General features: G+C 44.3%; 1 protein-coding gene across 1 annotated transcript in view; it reads left to right on the plus strand.

Annotated features, from left to right (window-relative positions):
* Positions 1 to 14,066, plus strand: part of LOC141121535 (vomeronasal type-2 receptor 26-like) — a 75,921-nt gene extending 61,855 nt beyond the window's left edge. The window contains exons 3-4 of the mRNA XM_073611156.1: positions 6,260 to 6,383; positions 13,174 to 14,066. Coding sequence (XP_073467257.1) covers positions 6,260 to 6,383; positions 13,174 to 14,066 — 1,017 coding nt within the window. The remainder of the gene's footprint in view (positions 1 to 6,259; positions 6,384 to 13,173) is intronic.
* Positions 14,067 to 20,947: the final 6,881 nt, after the last annotated feature.

The raw sequence follows: 20,947 nt of genomic DNA on the forward strand, positions 1-20,947 counted from the left end.
CCACAGTGACTGATCACTGTGATAGCCAATCAGAGGCTATAACAGCAATCCGGTGACCTGGAACTGGGAGTCCTGGGTCTTAATCGTTCGTATGGGACCCGGAGCTCCTGGTGAGAGCCCGGTCTCTGGACTGGGAGCGTAACGGGACATATTGGAGAAGTTTTTTCATACAGCCAGTTGGACACTAAAGTAAATGGTGTGTAAGATCATTAGAAAGGGAAGTTGGAATTTTAAAAAAAAGTGAATTTATTCTTTAAAGGAAAAACAAAGGATCTTTACTGAAGCAGTTAAGGGCAACACAGGAACAAATTACATCTTCACACATTCCTGTACAGAATTTTCTAAATGCCCTTGATGTAGACATACCTTATTTAGCTGCAAAGTTCATAAAAGTAATCCTTTCAAGGCAACTTAAGCAGTAAATCCACAGAGGTATCAAGTAATCCCTTAAAGTCCACGATTTGGCAATAAACCACAAAAGGCAGTGAGTCCATGATTGGTAGATTAAAGTCTATGTGAGTCCTCAGGTTCCCAAACCCCATAGAGAACCTTGACCAGGTCCCAAAATTGGGGAACAGACCAACAGAGAAATGGCTACATCTTGGCAGTTTTTCCCCAACCGACCTCTCTGGAGAACTGATGAGCCCCTATTTACAGTGCCTTGAAAAAGTATCCATGCCCTTTGAAATTGTCCACATTTTGTCATGTAATATTTTTTTTCTCTTTCAATCAATTTTTATTGATTAAGGTAGAAGTCATATAAAAAAAAAACTGAATGCAGTTACATCATACATGGGTGATTGCTCGCAGTATAAGAGCAAAAAGTGAACAGTATGTATAAGTGTGAATGGGTACATGGGGTATTAATTTATAAAAAAAAAAAGTGGTAGTATGAAGATAAACCTTTAACAGGGTGTAATGCTGGGTCAGGGGGTTGGAATAGGAGTTTAGAAGTAGTTTCTGACCTTGTTCATTGGAGGAGATCTAGAGCCTAGGGAGCAGTCCCATGGAGCTGAATAAAGAAACCGGTGGAATAGAGAGGATGACGTGCTATAACTCGCAGGTTATGTTTGAGACAACTTGGTTATGCTGTCGGTGTGGCTCCTGCCTTTATTTGTGACTTCCCTAATTTCTAGCCCATAGAGTTAAGGTTCCAGACCCAGCATGACCTGTAATTTAAATAACATTTATTAAGATACATTGATTAGATGGTTACAACTAGGACATAGTAATAGTGGGTGTGAGAGTGTAGAAAATGTTAAGAGTACTGAGAGCACTCCTGTTTGGTGCTGCGCCCAATCATACTAGAAGGGACTAGGTATATCCTCGAACAGTGGATCTCTTAATGTGCGTTGTGCACCCATTCTTCATGGGGCATCTTATACCCAAAACTAAAGCCCTAAGGCAACAACAGGGTAGAGAGAGTGTGGAAAGAAAGAGAGAAGAAAGGAGAATAGGATGAGAGGGATAGAAAAGAAAAGTTTTAGATGTCCTGTCGGGTCTCCAGGGTGGGCTCAAGAGTCCTGTTTAGGATTCAAGTGGACGTGTATATAGTCGGCCCACGGTTCCCGAGTGGCCTCAAACCTTTGTACCGCGTCCTGTAGTATACTGACAATTTTCTCATGGGCCATGATCCACAAGATTTTCTTTTTTGTCATGTCAAAGGAGACAAAGGGTCGCTTTCAAGCCCTAGCTATCGTCAGTTTAGTTCCTAGAAAAATTAAATGAATCAGTCGCTTTGCGTTCTTAGATGCCTTCTCTATCAGGAAGTTTCATAAAGCAATATGCAGAGATTTGGTGACTTGGACACCTGTAACCTTGCGCACCATAGAAAATATTTTGTTCCAAAAGCTTCTTATTTTGGGGCATTCCCACCAGATATGAAGCATCAAGCCTGTGTATGAGCAGTCATTGAAGCAGAGGGGGGAGGCTGAAGGATAACATTTTGCCAACCCTGAGGGAACCAAATACCACCGTGTTATGCCTTTGAGGTCTGCCTTAATCAATGTGACATTTAGGATATCTCAATAGGCCCTCAAAACCGTGCCATGCCATTCCTCCAGGTCCCACTCTTGGGAAAGGTCCCTCTCCCAATCCATCATTTAGCTAGGTTTAGAGCTGGCCCTAGACAGTGACTCGTAGATCACCAAGATTCCTCCTCTCTGCTCCATGGCCTGGCCACCCCAGTGTTCATAGATGTTAGGTGGGGAGTATTCCCACAAGGAATGTAAGAAGTGTGAAATCTGAAGAAATTTGAATCTCTCTAAAGTGGGCATTTTGAGTTTGCTAACGCAATAAGCCAGGGTAAGTGAGCCCGAGAAGTTGAAAAAGTGACCAATCCTCAGGCCCGGATTTACACCCTTTGCCGGCCCAAGGCCGGGTCCTTCAATGCTGCCCCCCCCACACACACACCATCATTCTCGTCCTTTATCGATGACTGCTACAATAGATCAATTAAAAACATACCTCCACCATATACTCCCCCCTCTATCATCTCTATATACTCCCCCATCATCTCTATATACACCCCTCTATCGTCTCTATATACACCCCTCTATCGTCTCTATATACTCCCCTCTATTGTCTCTATATACACCCCTCTATCGTCTCTATATACATCATTCTATCATCTCTATATACACCCATCTATCATCTCTATATACACCCCCCTCTATATACAGGTATACAGGCAGGCTAGGACGGTATACAGGCAAGCCAGGACAATATACAGGCAGGCTAGGATGGTATACAGGCAGGCCAGGACAATATACAGGCAGGCTAGGATGGTATACAGGCAGGCCAGGACAATATACAGGCAGGCTAGGACGGTATACAGGCAGGCCAGGACAATATACAGGCAGGCTAGGACGATATAAAGGCAGGCTAGGATGATATACAGGCAGGCTAGGATGATATACAGGCAGGCTAGGACGGTATACAGGCATGCCACGGCGGTATACAGGCAGGCTAGGATGATATACATGCAGGCTAGGATGATATACATGCAGGCTAGGACGGTATACAGGCAGGCCAGGACAATATACAGGCAGGCTAGGACGATATAAAGGCAGGCTAGGATGATATACAGGCAGGCTAGGATGATATACAGGCAGGCTAGGATGATACACAGGCAGGCTAGGACGGTATACAGGCATGCCACGGCGGTATACAGGCAGGCTAGGATGATATACAGGCAGGCTAGGACGGTATACAGGCAGGCCAGGACAATATACAGGCAGGCTAGGACGGTATACAGGCCAGCCAGGACAATATACAGGCAGGCTAGGACAGTATACAGGCAGGCCAGGACAATATACAGGCAGGCTAGGACGGTATACAGGCAGGCCAGGACAATATACAGGCAGGCTAGGACGGTATACAGGCATGCCAGGGCGGTATACAAGCAGGCTAGGATGATATACAGGCAGGCTAGGATGGTATACAGGCAGGCCAGGACAATACACAGGCAGGCTAGGACGGTATACAGGCAGGCCAGGACGGTATACAGGCAGGCCAGGATGGTATACAGGCAGGCCAGGACAGTATACAGGCAGGCTAGGATGGTATACAGGTAGGCCAGGACAGTATACAGGCAGGCCAGGACGGTATACAGGCAGGCTAGGACGATATACAGGCAGGCTAGGGCGGTATACAGGCAGGCTAGGACGGTATACAGGTAGGCTAGGATGATATACAGGCAGGCTAGGACGATACACAGGAACGCTAGGATGGTATACAGGCAGGCTAGGACGATATACAGGCAGGCTATGATGGTATACAGGCAGGCTAGGACGATATACAGGCATGCCAGGACAATACACAGGCAGGCTAGGATGGTATACAGGCAGGCTAGGATGGTATACAGGCAGGCCAGGACAATACACAGGCAGGCTAGGACGGTATACAGGTAGGCTAGGACGGTATACAGGCAGGCTAGGACGGTATACAGGCAGGCTAGGACGGTATACAGGCAGGCTCGGACGGTATACAGGCAGGCTAGGACGGTATACAGGCAGGCTAGGACAGTATACAGGCAGGCTAGGTTCTAGCCTGGGGGAGAGAGAGAGAGAGAAGGTGATGATCATGAGGAAGAGAGGGGGGAGAAGAAGGTGCATAGCACAAAGGAGTGGGAACAGAGAGGGGGGTTATTCTGGGGGTCTCACTCACCAATTATGCTCTCCCATTCAGGCTGGTCTCCCCCAGGGCTGTGGCAGCTATTGTTTGAAAACAGAACTCCTCTCACAGCACAGTACAGTGCATTGCATGCATGTGGCTGGAGTGTGGGTGGGCACAAATGGGAGGCGGAGTACTGGATTGGACAAGCAGTGCAGTGAGGGAGGGGTTAGGAAGACAGTGGAGACCGAACACAGCCCGACTCCTGCACAAGCTAGCTGGCTTTCCACGCTCTCACTGTGTCACTGTGACAGGATGCCAGAGGTTGTGGAGCGCCGGAGTTAGAGGGGAATAGCTATCCTTGATCTCCACTCCATACAAGTCTTGCTGCCTGGGGGAGAAGACGCTCCTCCCGCAGCTGCCTACAGACTCCGCCCCTGCTCTCCTTTCTAGTCAGAACAGCTTGTTTATCCTCATCCCCGCCCTGCTCATACATAGCTCCTCATGATGTTAGTGCAGGGGGGCGGCCGCAAAAGCCGAGAAGTCGCCGCAGGAGCAGTGCCGCCCCTGCACTACTGCCGCCCTGAGGCCTGGCCTCGGTGGCCTTGTGGGAAATCCGGCCCTGCCAATCCTGTAAACCCCTTTGTCCAACCACCCCTGAAATGCCTAAATGTTCATAGCTGGGGGAATTGTGGATTGTAAAAAAGGAGGGCAAGTGGGCAGATCTGGGAGATTAACTCTGTGTGGCCTTTCATTCTCTACCACAAGGAGTATGAGTGAGGAAGTGAAGGAATATTAAAAGTTGAGCTGAAAATGTCTAAATAGCATAAAAAGTCCAAACTGTACTAAAACAGTCCAAGGGACAAAAAGGAAAATATAAAGAACAAAACAATGTGAAGTTTTGAATCAAGTGCTTGTATGTAGACAATCCAAATCAATCCTCCACCATGTGACGTCACCAACATTAAGGTTAGTATCTGCCATTACTGCAACAGGTGGACACTCTATTATGGAAGGTGAGAAATGCAATGGGAAGTATCAGCTGCAGTGTGTCCCGGGAACCTGTAGTGCAGATGATGTCCCTCTCTCCAGCCATCCGTCCCACACTTGGTATAAACAAATGGTAATAGTTGGTGATTAAAAAAAGATAAAAAGCTGCAGCACAATAATAAAAGACTTGCGGTGACTACTCAGTGCATCCTCGCCCGACCGGTCTCGTCACAATTGGACTTTTTCCGGGGGGTGCAACGCATCGATCAGCGGTGTGTCACTCTGACACACTGCATCATCGATCTTGGTAAAGAGCCTATGTGACCAATCACAGCTGTTTAGAGTGGTAACCAGAAAGTGCCAGCAATCGGCTTTCCTTAGTTCACGCTGACAAGTCATGGGTAGAGGAGAACTGACCAGCGGCTCTCCTGATAGGGGGGTCTGCGCTGCTAATCAGCTCATTGATTATCAATGCAGCTACCATCAGAGGTGCCCATCGCAGATAGAAATAAGTGCCCATCAGATGTCAATCAGTCCCCATCAAAAATGCCCCTCGGTGCCGATTAAAAGTGCTAATCAGTGCCCATCACATATGCCAATCAGTGCCCGTCAGTAATGCCTGTCAGTGCCTCCTTATCAGTGCTGTCTATCAGTGCCATCAGTACCGCTTTTTTTTATAATTATATTTTTTATTGAAGTTGCACATATAACAAACAATGAAAAGAAAGGGATATAACATCCTAGAAAAAAAGATATCACAGTACAACTTACAATTGTGTTTTGTAGGTGATACAACATAGACACCTAGTGCAATTCAAAACAGATCTAAGAAAGTTAAAACAAAATTATATAACAGAAACTAAGAAAAACTTATTTTTTTAAAAAAATGTTGGTTTTTTTAAATTTGTTTATCAAAAAATAAAAAACCCAGTGGTGATTAAATAACACCAAAATAAAGCTTTTATATATATATAAAAATGTAATTTGAGCACAGTATTGTCATTCAAAATGTGACAGCGCTGAAAGCTGGAAATTGGCCTGGGCAGGAAGGGAATGAAAGTGCCCGGTATTGAAGTGGTTAAAGAGAAGCCTTGCACTGAAAAAAAAGAGATATGGCGGACCTTCACATAATAATAATAATATTATCTGATTTCAGGTTACGGTATCTCGGTGCTCAGATCCCTGTTTACCTGGCAGCAGAAAAAAGTTTGGCTCTTCAATTCATAAATGCTGCTATGAGTGCATCTCATGTCCTGAAGGAGAGATCTCCAATATTTCCGGTAGAGTTTGTATTTGTTAGTAAGTTATTGTTGGACTGGACAGAAGTTACTTCTGTTTTTAAAGTGTATGCCAGATAAAAACACATATACAGTATAGTACATCCCTATAATGTGTGCAGATTTTCCCATGCTTTATCCTTTCAAAGACCAGGGGCAGATCCAGGGGGGGGCAATGGGGCAATTGCCACCACCGAGAAATTTGTTGCGGCCGGGCTGCAGGGTCAGTGTGTGGGCGGCTCGGCGTGAGCGCGCAGCTGGCCAATCAGCTAGCTGGGTGGCGGGGGAGCAGAGAGATGAGATCATCTCTCACCGCCCTGCATCCCTGCAGTTACTTCCGCCCTCACTGTGCAGGCAGCGTGGGCAACAAAGAGATTACATTATCTCTCTGCTGCCTGACTCTGGGAGTCAGCAAGAAACAAGCAAAACACCACCTTAGCAGGCAGGTGACAATCTGCAAGGTGTGGCAGGTGATCTGGCAAGTGACAATATGCAAGGTGTGGCAGTTGATGTGGCAAGTGACAATCCGCAACATATGGCAGGTGACGTGGCAAGTGACAGTCCGCAAGGTGTGGCAGGTGACGTGGCAAGTAACAATCCACAAGGTGTGGCAGGTGACGTGGCAAGTGACAATCCGCAAGGTGTGGCAGGTGACGTGGCAAGTGACAATCCGCAACATCTGGCAGGTGACGTGGCAGGTGGCAATCTGCATCTGGTGGCAGGCAAGTGACAATTCGCAATGTGTGGCAGGTGACGGTGGTAAGTGACACATTCGGGGCTCCCACTGATTCTGCATTATGGTGAGTTGAACCATTTCATTTTATATTACAATGTAATAATAGAAATAATGCGCTTCAATCATCCTGACACCGTACCAACCATGGTGCCATGATGATTGAAGCACCAAAATCAGCCATTTCCCTGATAAATTGCCCACAAAAAAACGTATTTCTGGCAGTGCCCCTCCCGAGACAAGACTCTGGATATGCCCCTGGCAAAGACCCTGCAAATACAAAAAGATACCTGTTGATCCTGCCAGAAATGCACTTAGCTCCTAAATCCTGTTGTGGGCTGACAGCAAACAGGAGTTTGTGGACTGAAATAACAAAAAATGGTGTCAGCCCTGCCCACTTGTATTTTGCTATTGCTACTACTATTACCACTACCACTACCAAAAAGTCGTTTTTTTGCACAATATAAATAAAGTTGGCCTGTCATAGCCTTACACGACTGAATGAATATGCCTGATATTTGACAATGCACAGCATTGCTGACCCCAGCTATTACATCAAAAAAATTTACTCTCTGCCACCTCCCTGACCCTTCCCACCCTACCCCTCCTTACCACCACATCTAGACTACCTTCTCTACTTGTCTTGCCCACTTTTGTTCCCATCACCCTCTTCTCCTAAATGCAGAATTCTCCTCTTCCTCCTCCTCCCCCAATACTTCATCGTCTCTGACCTCTTCTATCCCTATCTCACCCCACCCCTTTCCTACAAATCTCTGTAATTACATACATCCCATTCTGAATATAACACCCCAATATATCTTACCCCCTCATCCCTGACACCTCCAACAGATAGTGGAGGACTAGAAGATGAATGAACCCTGTCCACCATTTACTCCTCCCCATGATTAGACCAATCCAGAGAGAGTGTTGTATTCTCCAATGGTCTGTACTTTGTATGGATTCAATGCATGGATTAAGATTTATTTTCTTATATGTCTCATCTGGTTGTACTTCATCTCCATTAAATAAAGATTAGAATAAAACAAAATGAAAACAAACATTGTAAAATTCCCTTTATTCATTTTATGTATTAATCACATCCATCTGATGTCCGGTCTATATCTGTCCTTTTTTAAGCATCCCCCTACCTTACTAGCATTGTTACTGTGATACAGATGACCTATGTGTGATCTACTAGGTGTGATTACTAACAGGGAAAGATAATTCACACGACCTTGTCCACTCTATTCAGCAGGAGATCTATGAGCAGACCTCTACTGAATCAGAGCTGAGCAGGACTAATGCCACTTTTGTGACATCCATGGCAGTTCAAACCATTCCCCTATCCTTATTTCTACATCATAGAGACTAATCGCTTTGTAGTCTCAAGACAAGAACTAGGTGGGCTAATTAGACGGAGTTGAGATAACACAGGAAGTGTGCACAGGACAGCTCTGAATTTCTGACATCATCAACAGGTATTTTTTTTTATAAAATTTTTCAACATACATACAACAGCAGGCCACAGATGTGGCTAGCAACCACCAGCTATAACACAGTTACCGGTGGACAGTTACAAACAAAGAAAACATAAGAAAACAAAAAACATAAAGACAATACTGAAATTAAATCCCCCCTCGTCCCCCCTATGCAGCAGAACTTTGGCTAGACATAAACAGTCAATGCTGGGCCTCCAACTGAAGGTAGGCACCTGATGGCTTAGTGCCTGAACTTTCTGATGCCCTGGGCCATGATACCGGATAAAGTCAGGAGTATGGTCCAGCACCTCCTCCCCCCCAATCACAGTCATGAGAATTGTTAGGAAGAAAACAATTCCCCCTCCCAGAGTGATCAGCTCCCCCATTATGAGATAACTGATAGATCTCCGGTACTTCAATTATATTCACCTCCCTTTATAGTTTATCATACCAAAGATAGTTTACCTGGCGTTAGTCCAATACCGTATCCACAGAAGCCATCCAGCCACCCCCCAAACCTTGTCAAAATTGGTCAGCGCCCCTCTGCTCAAATAGGTAGCTTTATAAAAATGGTACAGCCTTGTTAACCAATGCTTTCCAGGATTCCAAGGTTGGAGCTGAGGAGCTTTTCCATGAAAGGATAATCAGCTTTTTAGCATAGAACAGAAAGAGGGTAAGAAGAGTCCTAATAGCCCTGGTGGTAGCCAAGGGCTCCGCCAGATGCAGCAGACACACCTCAACAGTCATGGGGATCGAGATAGAAGTGACTGACCTGATACAACGTGCAACAGCTTGCCAGTGTGGTTTGACCTGTAGACAGTCCCAAAATATATTCATAAAGTTTGCTAAGGGTGCAGAGCACCTCCAGCATAAGGAATGTTGGTTCCCAAACATTTTAGCAAGTCTAGCTGGAGTCAGGTTAATCCTGTGCAGGAATTTATAGTGTATTTGTCTGTCTCTGGTAGAGACTAGGTTCTGAAATGCAGTTTCCAAGACATCATCCCAGTCGTCTCTGTCCAACCCCAGGGTTACAGCTTCCCAGGCCCGTCCGCAAGGTTACAACAATTTGGTAGTTTCCTGGAAGACATCTTTATATAAGCTGGAGACCAGTTTGGATAATGAGTCGCTGCGTGTCAGTAATTCTAGGTCCCTGGGCTCAAGGTCAAGAGGCTCTCTGCCAAACTGGGCTTGAAAAGCATGTCTTATTGAATGTATCTAAAAAAGTGTGTATTTGGTAGGTCATAACGTGATTTCAGTGCATCGAATGTCATCAGCATTTTCCTTTCACTACAATGTGGTGTAGAATCTTAATTCCGAACTTAGCTTATACTATCGGGCCCGGGTAATCAAAGAAGTATGGTAAATTGGGGTTTCTCCACAGGGGGAGATTTGGGGAAAACTTGCCATGACTAGAGGGCTTTAGTCACTGAATCATGGACCATGCCCTGATCACTGAGCTCATGAAGGGTGTCAAATGGTAAGAGGCCCTTAGTCCCTTATAGACCAGGTGAGACAGCACCTTGTATGAGCCCACACAAGCAGCCTCCAGTGACATCACAGCATCGTCTGGAGGAGTTGTCAACCAACGGTGCGCCACCGTCAATTGGCCAGCTAGAAAATATTTGTGGAAGTTTGGTACTGCAAGGCCCCCCTCCCCCCACGGCTGCTGAAGGATGGCTAATTTAAGGTGGGGGTTCCTCCCTGCCACAAAAAGGAGGAGATCATACTGTCTATGGACTTGAAGATTGACCGTGGGATCCACACTGGAGAGTTCCTAAGGGTATATAGTAGTAAGGGTAGAATCTTCATTTTAATTAGGTTTATTCTCCCAATGAGAGACAAGGGAAGATTTTTCCAGGAATGAAATTTCTTAGCTATAGTGACCAGTAATGGGGACACATTGAGACTAATGAACTCCGTCACTAAGTTTGTAATTTGAAGTCCTGGGTACTTAATTTGCGTTACCCATTGCAGGGGATTACCGGGGTCTGCCTAGCTAGGCGCTGTATGGTCACGCAGTGGAAGTTTTTTGGACTTAGTCCAACTGACCTTGAGACCAGAAACCTCTGCGAATCGACCCAGTAGTGACAGTGCAGCATGTAGAGAGGGTCCAGTGTCCCTAATGAATAGAACTAGGTCGTCCGCATAAAGGGTTGTGGTTTCGGAATGCCCACCCTGATTTTCTGGATTTGAGATGAGGAGCACAGTGCAATTGCCAGGGGCTCCATGAAGAGCGCAAATAAGCCTGGTGATAAGGAGCACCCCTGTCTGGTACCTCAGGATACTGGAAAAGTGCCAGACACCCCGCCCTTAAGGTGGAGTGCCGCTACCGGATGGTCGTATAGCATTGATATCCATTTGAGGAATATAGGACCAAACCCCATGCGTTGCAGTAGCCCCTTCAGAGGATGTCTCCCCCATCTATTTGCGTATTGGTGTACACCCTATGGATATTAATATTGGTAGCTTTTTTGGGCTTGAACCCTGTCTGGTCAGGTGATATTAAGTGATCTAGGATTTTCATCAGCCTATTAGCCACCATTTTAGTAAGTATTTTAAGATCCATGTTTAACAATGCTATGGGCCTGTAAGAGGAGCAGTAGAGAGGGTCTTTATCTGGTTTGGGGAGTAACACCACATGGGCTTCATAAAACGAGGGGAGCAAGCTCCCTGCTTCAAAACATTCCCCATAAAGTTGCAAAAGTCTGGGAGACAACATGTCCAAGTAGGCTTTGTACCACTCTGCAGGGATCCTGTCAGGGCCTGGCGATTTACCATTGGGGAAGGAGGCAATGGCCGATGCCAATTCTTTAGCAGTGAAGGGTGCCTCAAGGTCTGCCGCCACTTCCCCAGGCAACTCTGGTATCTGGAGGGAGCCCAACAGATCTGTCAGCACCTGACTGTCATACCTTGGGATAGCTGCAAATAATTCTGAATAGTAAGACACAAAAGCCTGCATAATACTTTCTCCATCTCTCACAAGGGTACCCCCAGATGAATAGATGCAGGGGACGGCTGTATGCATTCGAGCATTCGCCGCCAAGTAGGCCAACAATTTTCCATTCTTGTCACCCTTCTCAAATAGCTCCTCTGCTCTGCACTTAAATGTACAGTGCGTAATGTTTTGAAAATGGCCCAATAAGGCCCTTCTGGCCATCTGTAGCTCTGTTAGGGTGGAGGGGAGGGAGCGTCAGCCTGGGTCTGTGCACATTGCAGTTCATGAGCATGAAGCGCCTCCGATTCTGAGTTTTTCTCAGCTCTAGGGGCTTTGATGGCCGATATATACACCCTACGAGTAGATGCCTTAAACACATCCCAGACCATGGGCCCATCTGCTGACCCCTCATTGATGTCCCAGTATTTATTCAAATGCGGGAAGACCAATGCCTCAACGGAGGCCTCATTTACCCAACCCGAGTGCAGCATCCAGAGTCCACGACTGCCGCACGTGGTGTGACTCAGCATTACCTGTAGGGGGTATGATCAGAGAGCCCCCCAGCCAGGTAACCGGCCTCCGCAATTTGTGGCAACAGAGCTGGGTTAGCAAAGTCTAGTTCAATACAAGAGGAAGAGGTACTGACATGGGAAAGATAAGAATAACCTCTCTCGCCAGGATGTTTCCACCGTCATACCTCTTCCAAGGCCGCCGTGTCCGTCCAGTGCCCAAGCTCCAGATTCTGCTCCCAGTGCGGGTTAGAGGTGTCTAGCCCATAATCTAGGATGTTGTTAAAATCCCCAGCCACAAGCAGTTTCAGTGGGCCAAAGGTGGCAATCTTCTCCAGAAACTGGTACAATACCTCATTTTTGAAGGGGGGTGGAACATATACGTTCACTATTGCCAGTAACTGCGATTCTGTGGATTAAAATGGCCACTCCCCTGGCATAGGAGGAGTGAGTGGAGTGTATGGCTCTCTGTATCCAGTTTCTGTTCAGGGACAGAATTTTGCTACCCATAAGGTGAGTCTCTTGTAAGAGGATAATATAGGGGTTCAGGGATTTAAGGTACTGAAGGACCAATGAACATTTGAGTTTGGAGTTTAATCCATGGACATTTCATGAAATTAGTTTAAGATCACCCATTAGGAGGGGTAGTGCATGGCATAGTGACATGAGACAATCTATAAATTGAGGAGGAACGGGGGAAGGGACCTGAGCACAGAGAGCCACAGAGCATCACATCACAGCAATTGAACAGCATATATCTTTTTAGGAAATTAACAAACCCTTGTGCTCGAGTCTGTAAGACAAACCACAGAGGGAGGAAAAAAAATTCCCCAGAACAGAAAAAAAAATTGAAAAACAAAATGAAAAAAAAAGAAAAAGAGAAAAAAAGTCATAGAAGGTAACATTCGAAAGACCCAATGCCCTGTTTGCTCCAGGTGAACCGAACCAAGAAAATAGAAAAAACGCTGGAGAAACTTTAGTCCCAACAACATAGGAAACGTTAGTGGATTGTTCCGACCTAATTATGTATTTAACATCAAATAAAAGGGGTTCATTATCAATATTCTTCCCATTATCACTTTTTTCTGCCTATAACATATTTCTTGTGCTCATTGTGTTTGTATTGTTCTTCCTGCAGACAGTGAAAACTGCATGAAATGTCCTGATGATGAATGGCCAAATGAGAAGAAGGATCGGTGTGTTCCAAGAGTGGTGGAATTTCTCTCCTACACTGATGATCCCATTGTTGCAGTATTTTCAGCTGTCTCCATCCTCTGTTGTCTTCTGACTGGTTTAATATTGGGGATATTTATACAGTACCAGGACACCCCCATTGTTAAAGCTAATAACCCTAACCTGAGCTATCTTCTCCTGGTCTCCATCATGCTTAGCTTCCTCTGTGTATTCTTGTTCCTTGGCCATCCAGTAGATGTGACCTGCATGCTGCGTGTAACCTCTTTTGGTGTCATCTTCTCAGTTGCCATCTCTTCTCTACTTGCCAAAAGTATCATGGTGTGTATTGCTTTTAAAGTCACCAAACCTGGGAGTCCCTGGAGGAAATGGATGGGAGCCAAACTGCCCAATTTTATCATTTGTATCTTCTCACTGGTTCAAGTCATAATCTGTGTCACTTGGTTGTCTATTTCTCCCCCCTTCCAGGATGGGGACACTCACTCTTATCAGGGAAAGATCATCATTCAGTGTAATGAGGGTTCAGTTATCGGCTTCTACTCTGTCCTGGGATATATGGGGCTTCTGGCAGCTGTGAGTTTCATTATCGCTTTTTTAGCCAGGACATTACCGAGCAGTTTTAATGAGGCCAAGTACATCACCTTCAGCATGCTGGTGTTCTGCAGTGTCTGGATTGCCATGATCCCGGCCTATCTGAGCACCAGAGGAAAATACATGGTGGCTGTGGAGGTTTTTGCTCTAATGGCTTCAAGTTCTGGACTTCTTGGCTGTATATTTTTCCCAAAATGTTACATAATTCTGTTCAGACCTGACCTGAATATAAAAGCAGCTATCCACTAATATGTGTGGAGGAACATTGGGTTACCAGTAGTCATAGCATTATCTCTATTATTGTTCATTTTGGTATTTACCTAGTATATATATAAAATGTTCATTCTCAATAAACACTTTAATACTTACCTGTTTGGTGGACAGTGAGTCTAATTTTTGCTCTGGACACCGCTGGTATCAAAAACTTGTGTTTGTTGTAAACCTTGTCCCCCGCAGAGCGTAGTAGTTCCTCCCACCAGCCGTTACATCATAGGCTGATCTGCTCAGAGTGTGACACTGTCTTGTAATGTAACTGTGTGCAGGGAGAGAGAGGAGCTGTCGGAATTCAGCGTTGATGTCGGGGGGGGGGCGGGGCTGAGCAGCTATCGAACATCAGCCAATAGGATGGGGAATGGGTGGGCCGCTACGTGTATGTGGGTCCGCCCCTTTCTTAAGCAGCCCAATAATTGGCTGGTGTTCAATAGCTGCTCAGTCCCACCTGTTGGGGTGTAAGTATGTTCTAAAAGCAAGTGAACCCTCTTATGATATCCTGCCCAGAATGTTCCTTCAAACCCATTCAGATCTGGAGACCATTCCGACAAGAAATTAATGACACACATACAAGGCATTAAGTTCAGAATGATCTGGGCTTTTACTTCCGTGTTTTCACTTATATAACCAAAATGACATCACAACAAAAGTCCAACCCCTTTTATTAATATATGGTAAGGTTACAGACATACAGGATGTTTAAATAGAATATTATTAACTCATATAGAAACTAACAACAGGAAAAGGCTAACAGGAAAGGACTTACAGGTCATTAAACATAAGTCAGGCCATTTACAAGAAATTGAAACTTACTTCTCATAAATGTCACATATACATATTATTCTAAAATGGATACACATTTCTATAGCTAAAATTGTGGACAGCAAGCTAAAATATCCCTACAATCCCCTTTGATCATAAATGTATGATCTCATTTCCTTATCATGGTGGTATTCTCAGCCTGCTTCTGATGATACATACTGAGATACGTTTTATTGGGAGATGAGGGATCTGAAATGCGAGTGGCTCTATTAATAAGGCACATAATAAGATTATACACAAGATAAAGGAAGAAGGAAAAAGAACACAATCATGATCAAAATTATGGCAATATCCCTTATCCAAGAGAATATCCTTCCAAATCCAAAACCAACATTTCCAAAGGGACTCCAGGTCTGGGCTATGTTGCGAGCCTCTTGTTGCAGCTTGGCCACCTCTTTTCTATGCTGAGCTATCACATCATAATAGTCTGGTACCTCTATACTGGTATTGTGTACCCAAGTACAACATTCATAATCCTCAGTCATTTCACATAATCCTGTAAGGGCTGAACTCATGATTTCAATGGCTAAATCATGCAATTCTAGTTGTTTTCTAATAGTCCTAGTTTCAACATTACGTTTAGAAATGTCATCAGAGTTCTTTTCCATCATCTCATCAATAATTCCTGAGTAATTATTTAACCTTTTCATCAAATCTATTCCCCATCCTGCCCAGGAAGGGAACCATGCCTAGGCCATATCCTTTTCAAGGAATTACTCTCTCCTATTACGATGTTTTAATGGATACCTTGGGTGTATGCTAGCTTCAAGTAAATGACTCCCATCACTATCACCTACCACCCCCATTATGGGCACCAGTGAGGCCAGATAACACCAGCCTTGGGCCTCTTGTGGAATCCAGGGATAACAAGTCTTTCCACAACAAACATAAGTGTGGTTACCAAACGAGAAGGGCGTATTCACAGCAGTCTTTTGATCTACTGCTGTAACTATTGCCAGAACCTGAAACAAATGCTGTACAGATTTACTACTATCATCTTTAGAGGCAAGAATCTTTTTTAAAATCAGCCCGTACTCTGACCTTATCATGGTGTGTTTGATATAAAGAACAAGACTTCCCACTAGGGGCATAGCAATTAGAAATGTTCAAAACCGATTGGCTACAGGTATGAGCATTTGTAGTAGAATTCCCTAAATTAAAACACCAGGTAGGATTATGACTTCTATTGATGATGTGAAAGGAAATGGTGCCATTAGTTCTTCTGCTGACATTCAAAAGGTCAAGGGGTATCTTTCCTCTCAAAAGGGGAGTAATATTTAAAGGTATAGCCATTAGGGGTATCCTAACAGTGCTAAGGTGCAATTTGCCACAAATCCAACATTTCTGAAATCCTGATTTCTTAGCATAAGCATATTTAAATTTTAGCAAAAGCATTCAGCAAAATTATCCTCAATGTCTCTCTTGTTTCTAACTTGTATCACTGTAATGTTCTCCTGTGTATGTGTGTTTCCATAAATACTTTTAATGGCAGCCAAGTCTTCAGGGTGGTAAATACAGATAGTGATGATCCAAGTGGGTGGAAACACTATCAGGGTGATCAAGAACAGGAGGCAAAATGCTTTGCCAGAAGTCTGTGGTGAAATAAGCGAGGTCATCTTCTCTGGCCGGACCTGCTTTTTTCAGGAACTCCTCCTTCATCTGCTTGGACTTCTGCTTGAGGGCCTCCTGTATTAAGGATCTCCTTCCTGCTCTTGGGGCTTTGGGCAACCTTTTTCACTCGGCTGGCATGGATACAATTTTCCACCAGGATAGCCGTACTGGTCACTGCAATCGCTGTGGTAGGAGGTCCAAAGGGATACTCTTGCTTCTTATTTCTGTTAAGCTGTTGGACCTCCACGGTGTCACCCTCTTCGAAGAGGTGAGTAGCTTCCTATGAAGAAAAAGGAGAGGTGCGAGCAACATTTCTTTTACTGTATCCAATATTTCAACCAGTTTTCTTAAATATTCTTCCTGTATTAAGTCTAAATCTCCCTTTCTACCATTAAATCAAAAGACAGGGTTTGGGATTTTGAATGAGAAATGCATGAAAGGACCCAGGGATAAGACAATGTAGTACGGATGTGTTTATTAGTATAAAACACCCAGCAGAGCGTGAATTTGAACATACATACATAATAGTAGGCATACATCATAATAGACATATATAACAAAGCATGATGCAGGAGACATGCCTCCCTCATGATACGCCAGCGTGACGCTAGTTGGGCTTGCTGGACAAGCACTAGGCATATCTACCTCGGCCATCCTTCTTAGTCCACTCTCACCTCGTTGACACACCCTTACTGCTGGGTTTTTGTGTCTCTTTGGGGCTATCCAGGTACATATACATTTTTTTGTTCATGTGCTATTGGGGTTGGGGGTTGTTGGTCCACCCCCATTCAACCCACTTTGTCACTCATGACTCCCATTATTCATCTAGATTGGAGCCCCTGCATTTTTCACCTGTTAGGTGGACATCTGCACACTTACAAATACGTCTATGGTTGCTGCTCTTCATTGGCCCCACTTCAGCTCCCGGTCTGCAGACCGTTTGTTGGTTCATGTGCTCTGACTCGCACGCACATTCAAGCACTCTACAATTGAGTAAGTTGACTTGAGCTGGATTCATTTTCATCTCTATTTTTATTTATTTTATTTATTGTTTATTTTTCCCTAGTTATTGGGTGACTATAATTACACAATATATTTATGTCCTTTTGCAGATTTTACTCAATCATGCATCTGCCCCTGAAGATTGGCTGGTATGCCATGAAACGTGTTGGGCACACACAGATGCAACATGATTTTATTCTAGGACTCACCTTGGTTTTAATGTCTTCACTAATTAAAAGATTGTATAGCAATGCGATTGAGTAACCGCTCTACTGTGTTTTATGGTCTCCTGCATCATGCTTTGTTATATATGTCTATTATGATGTATGCCTACTATTATGTATGTATGTTCAAATGCACGCTCTGCTGGGTGTTTTATACTAATAAACACATCCGTACTACATTGTCTTATCCCTGGGTCCTTTAATGCATTTCTCATTCAAAGTCCCAAACCCTGTCTTTCAATTTAAATAATAGGGATGGAGATTATGCTCTCATAAATCTCATTTAAAGTCCCGCAACCCTTTTCAATGTCTCTCTTTCTACCATTAAAGGTGCTCTGGCCTATGGGGTGGGGAAAGGTCTACCCATCAAAACTTATTTCTGCCAGGACTGCTGGGAGGACCTTTCTCCAGTTGACAAAGGTTCCTCCTGTGGCCTTTCTTATCTTGTCTTTTATTGTTCTGTTCATCCTTTCTACTATTCCTGAACTTGGAAGGTGGTAGGGAATGTGAAACTTCCATTCTATCTTGATAGTTTTTACCAAGTCCTGGCAGACCCTGGCTATAAAAGCTGGACCATTTGAGAACATGTCCACAATTATCAAAAGATATTCCTGTCTTTTGCCTAGTTTGGGCATGTGTGTGAAATCAGCCGTGACTTGTATACCTGCGTGGCCTATTCCGTGGCACTATGAATGCACTTGCTGTTGGTATACATGGTCTCCCATCTTTGCAGAGGAGTCTAGACCTTGGATCTCTCTACACACCCTTTCCATTCCAGTCCCTTAACTCATAATTTGATGCATAATCCTGGAGATCTGCAAGTGACCCCTCAAATGGGGATAGGTCAGGTATCAGCATAGCAATTTGGATGTCTGCTGTCTGTGAGATAGCAGCTTATTTAGCAGCAAGGTCAGCCAGACCTGCTCATTTCCCCTGGCTATCTCTGTCTGTTGGCCTGTGTGTGCTCTGCAGTGTACTATAGTCTAGAGCAAGAACCATCCACAAAAACATTCTGTGTGTCTGGTAGTGCTGTGGAAGATAAATCAGACCTGGGTGATATGTCTTGATGAATGAGGTTTATGCAGTCATGTTATGGCACAACCTCATCCTGTTCTCCTTTTTAATCCTAAAAGGGCGTTTAAAATGGGTGCTGGGCCTGCAGTGAGAGAAGCATATTTGTTGTGTAATTTTGGATTGGACAGCAAAATCACCTCCTATCCGCTCAACCTCTGAGCAGACATGTGCTGTGTATGTACATTTTTCAACAAGATTGACACATTGTGGGTGATGTGAAGTGTGGTGTCGTGTCCCAGAGTGAAAGAAGTGGCCATCTCATCCACCATGGCACAGGACACTAGAGCCCACCGGGACCATCTTTGAGAACAAAACTACAGGGCACAGTCTTCCACTATGTTCCTGGGCCAGTACTCCCGCCATGGTTCTGCAATTTTCCCTGACAAACAAGTGAAACATTTTGCCAAATTCAAGGAGTCCGAGGCTCGGGCTGGTAACCATTACACATTTCAACATGGCAAAACATGGCAATACGGCAAAAACATTTAACATTTCATCAGACCATTTTACAGTATCAGACATTTCAGAGACATTGCTTCAAAGACATTGCTTGTCTCAATATATTGTCATTGAAAGAGCAGTCAGGTATCCATTGGCGGCAGTAACCAATCATACCTAGGAAGGTGAGCATGTCCTTCCTGTTAAGTGGGCGGGGCAGACCTATTCAGAGCCGCAGCTCTTTTGTGACTGACTCTTCTTTTTCCTTTTGTGAGCACAAATGCTCAACTGTGGTTTTTTTTTGTTTTTTTTCTTTTGACAACATTGTAACTTTTTCTTAAACATTTTGTAACCACATACATGTAACCATTTCAATAAAGATAGGCTATCAGCCCGGCAGTCCTCCTCTGAAGAACTACAAATCAAAAAATCACCAACATACTGCAACAGTACAGAACCATGAGGGGCAGTCCAGGGCCCGAGGGTGACTGGGAGTACAGTGACCGTGTCTCCTCGTCTACAGGGATGAAAAAAAACATTCTTTAAATCAATCACAGTAAAGTACTCTGCATGGTATGGTATGGCGGTAAGTATTGATGGCACATCAGGCACTATTGGGGCAATCGGTACCACTAGGCTATTGATGTCCCTTAGGTCTTGTACAAACCTATAGTCACCATTTGCCTTCTTTGTTGGGTTAATGGGAATATTGTAAGGCGAGACAATTTCCCTTAATATTCCTTTCTTTAAGAAATCCTCTTTTTCTATATGTAACTCCCTCTTTGTCCTTGACTCCTCCCTCTTTTTATAAAAGTTTCCCCTTTGATTTCCTAAGAAATCATTTTGATAATGTGTTGATACCGGTGTTTGTTTTGGGATGTCAAAACAACCCGCTGCGTCTTTTTCAATCAACGTTTTTTTTTTTTTTTTCCTTGAAAGTCAGTCATACTCTTTGTAGCCCAGTCTGACATCTGCTGTCTCACAGTAAGTGCATATTTAGGGACAAGGATACTGAGATAAGTCCATAATAAAAGACTGTGCATTTCATCTCAAGTGTTAAATCCGGCGTCTTGTGTCATGAAAGGAAAACTTTATATAACTTCCTGCATAGTCACTTCCTCTCTTTTCTCTGGCTGCCTGTTTTAGAACTGCGTGTTTTGTATTCTGACCCTCTACAGCGTGTGCAGCCTCTGCAGCTTTCAACTTCTGCGTTGTGGTATGTAAGATGGAGGTGGCGGGGCACAGGGAACTAGGGCAGGAGCTAGGGCACATGGTACAGTCATAGAGAAGGTTGACTTAACCCTTAATTTACCACCCCATGACTCTGCTAAACCCATCATGAACAATGTATGGGCTAGGATACTATAGGGAGCCTCGGTCCAGCCCATCTCCACAACATACATATTTATGTTTTCTCCTAAACATTCTAATTAGATACTGAGTCTCTTTTTTCTTTTTTTTTGGTGTGTGCTGACAGGTTCAAACAGTGCCTTCAATTGCGGTAGTACTGATGCCGCAAACAATTCCCCACTATCTATTACGGTCAGTGAGATATTAGTACTTGGACCCTGTTGGCAAAAAGCCAAATGTCCAAATTTTGCACCCGGCTTCCCCTTCGCAAGAGATGTCAGGAGCAAAAAGAATTATTCAAATAGCATGTTTTATTCAAAAGTTATCCTCACCAATTTA

This window comes from Aquarana catesbeiana, unplaced genomic scaffold (genome assembly GCF_042186555.1).
Source record: "Aquarana catesbeiana isolate 2022-GZ unplaced genomic scaffold, ASM4218655v1 unanchor224, whole genome shotgun sequence".
Lineage (NCBI taxonomy): Eukaryota > Metazoa > Chordata > Amphibia > Anura > Ranidae > Aquarana > Aquarana catesbeiana.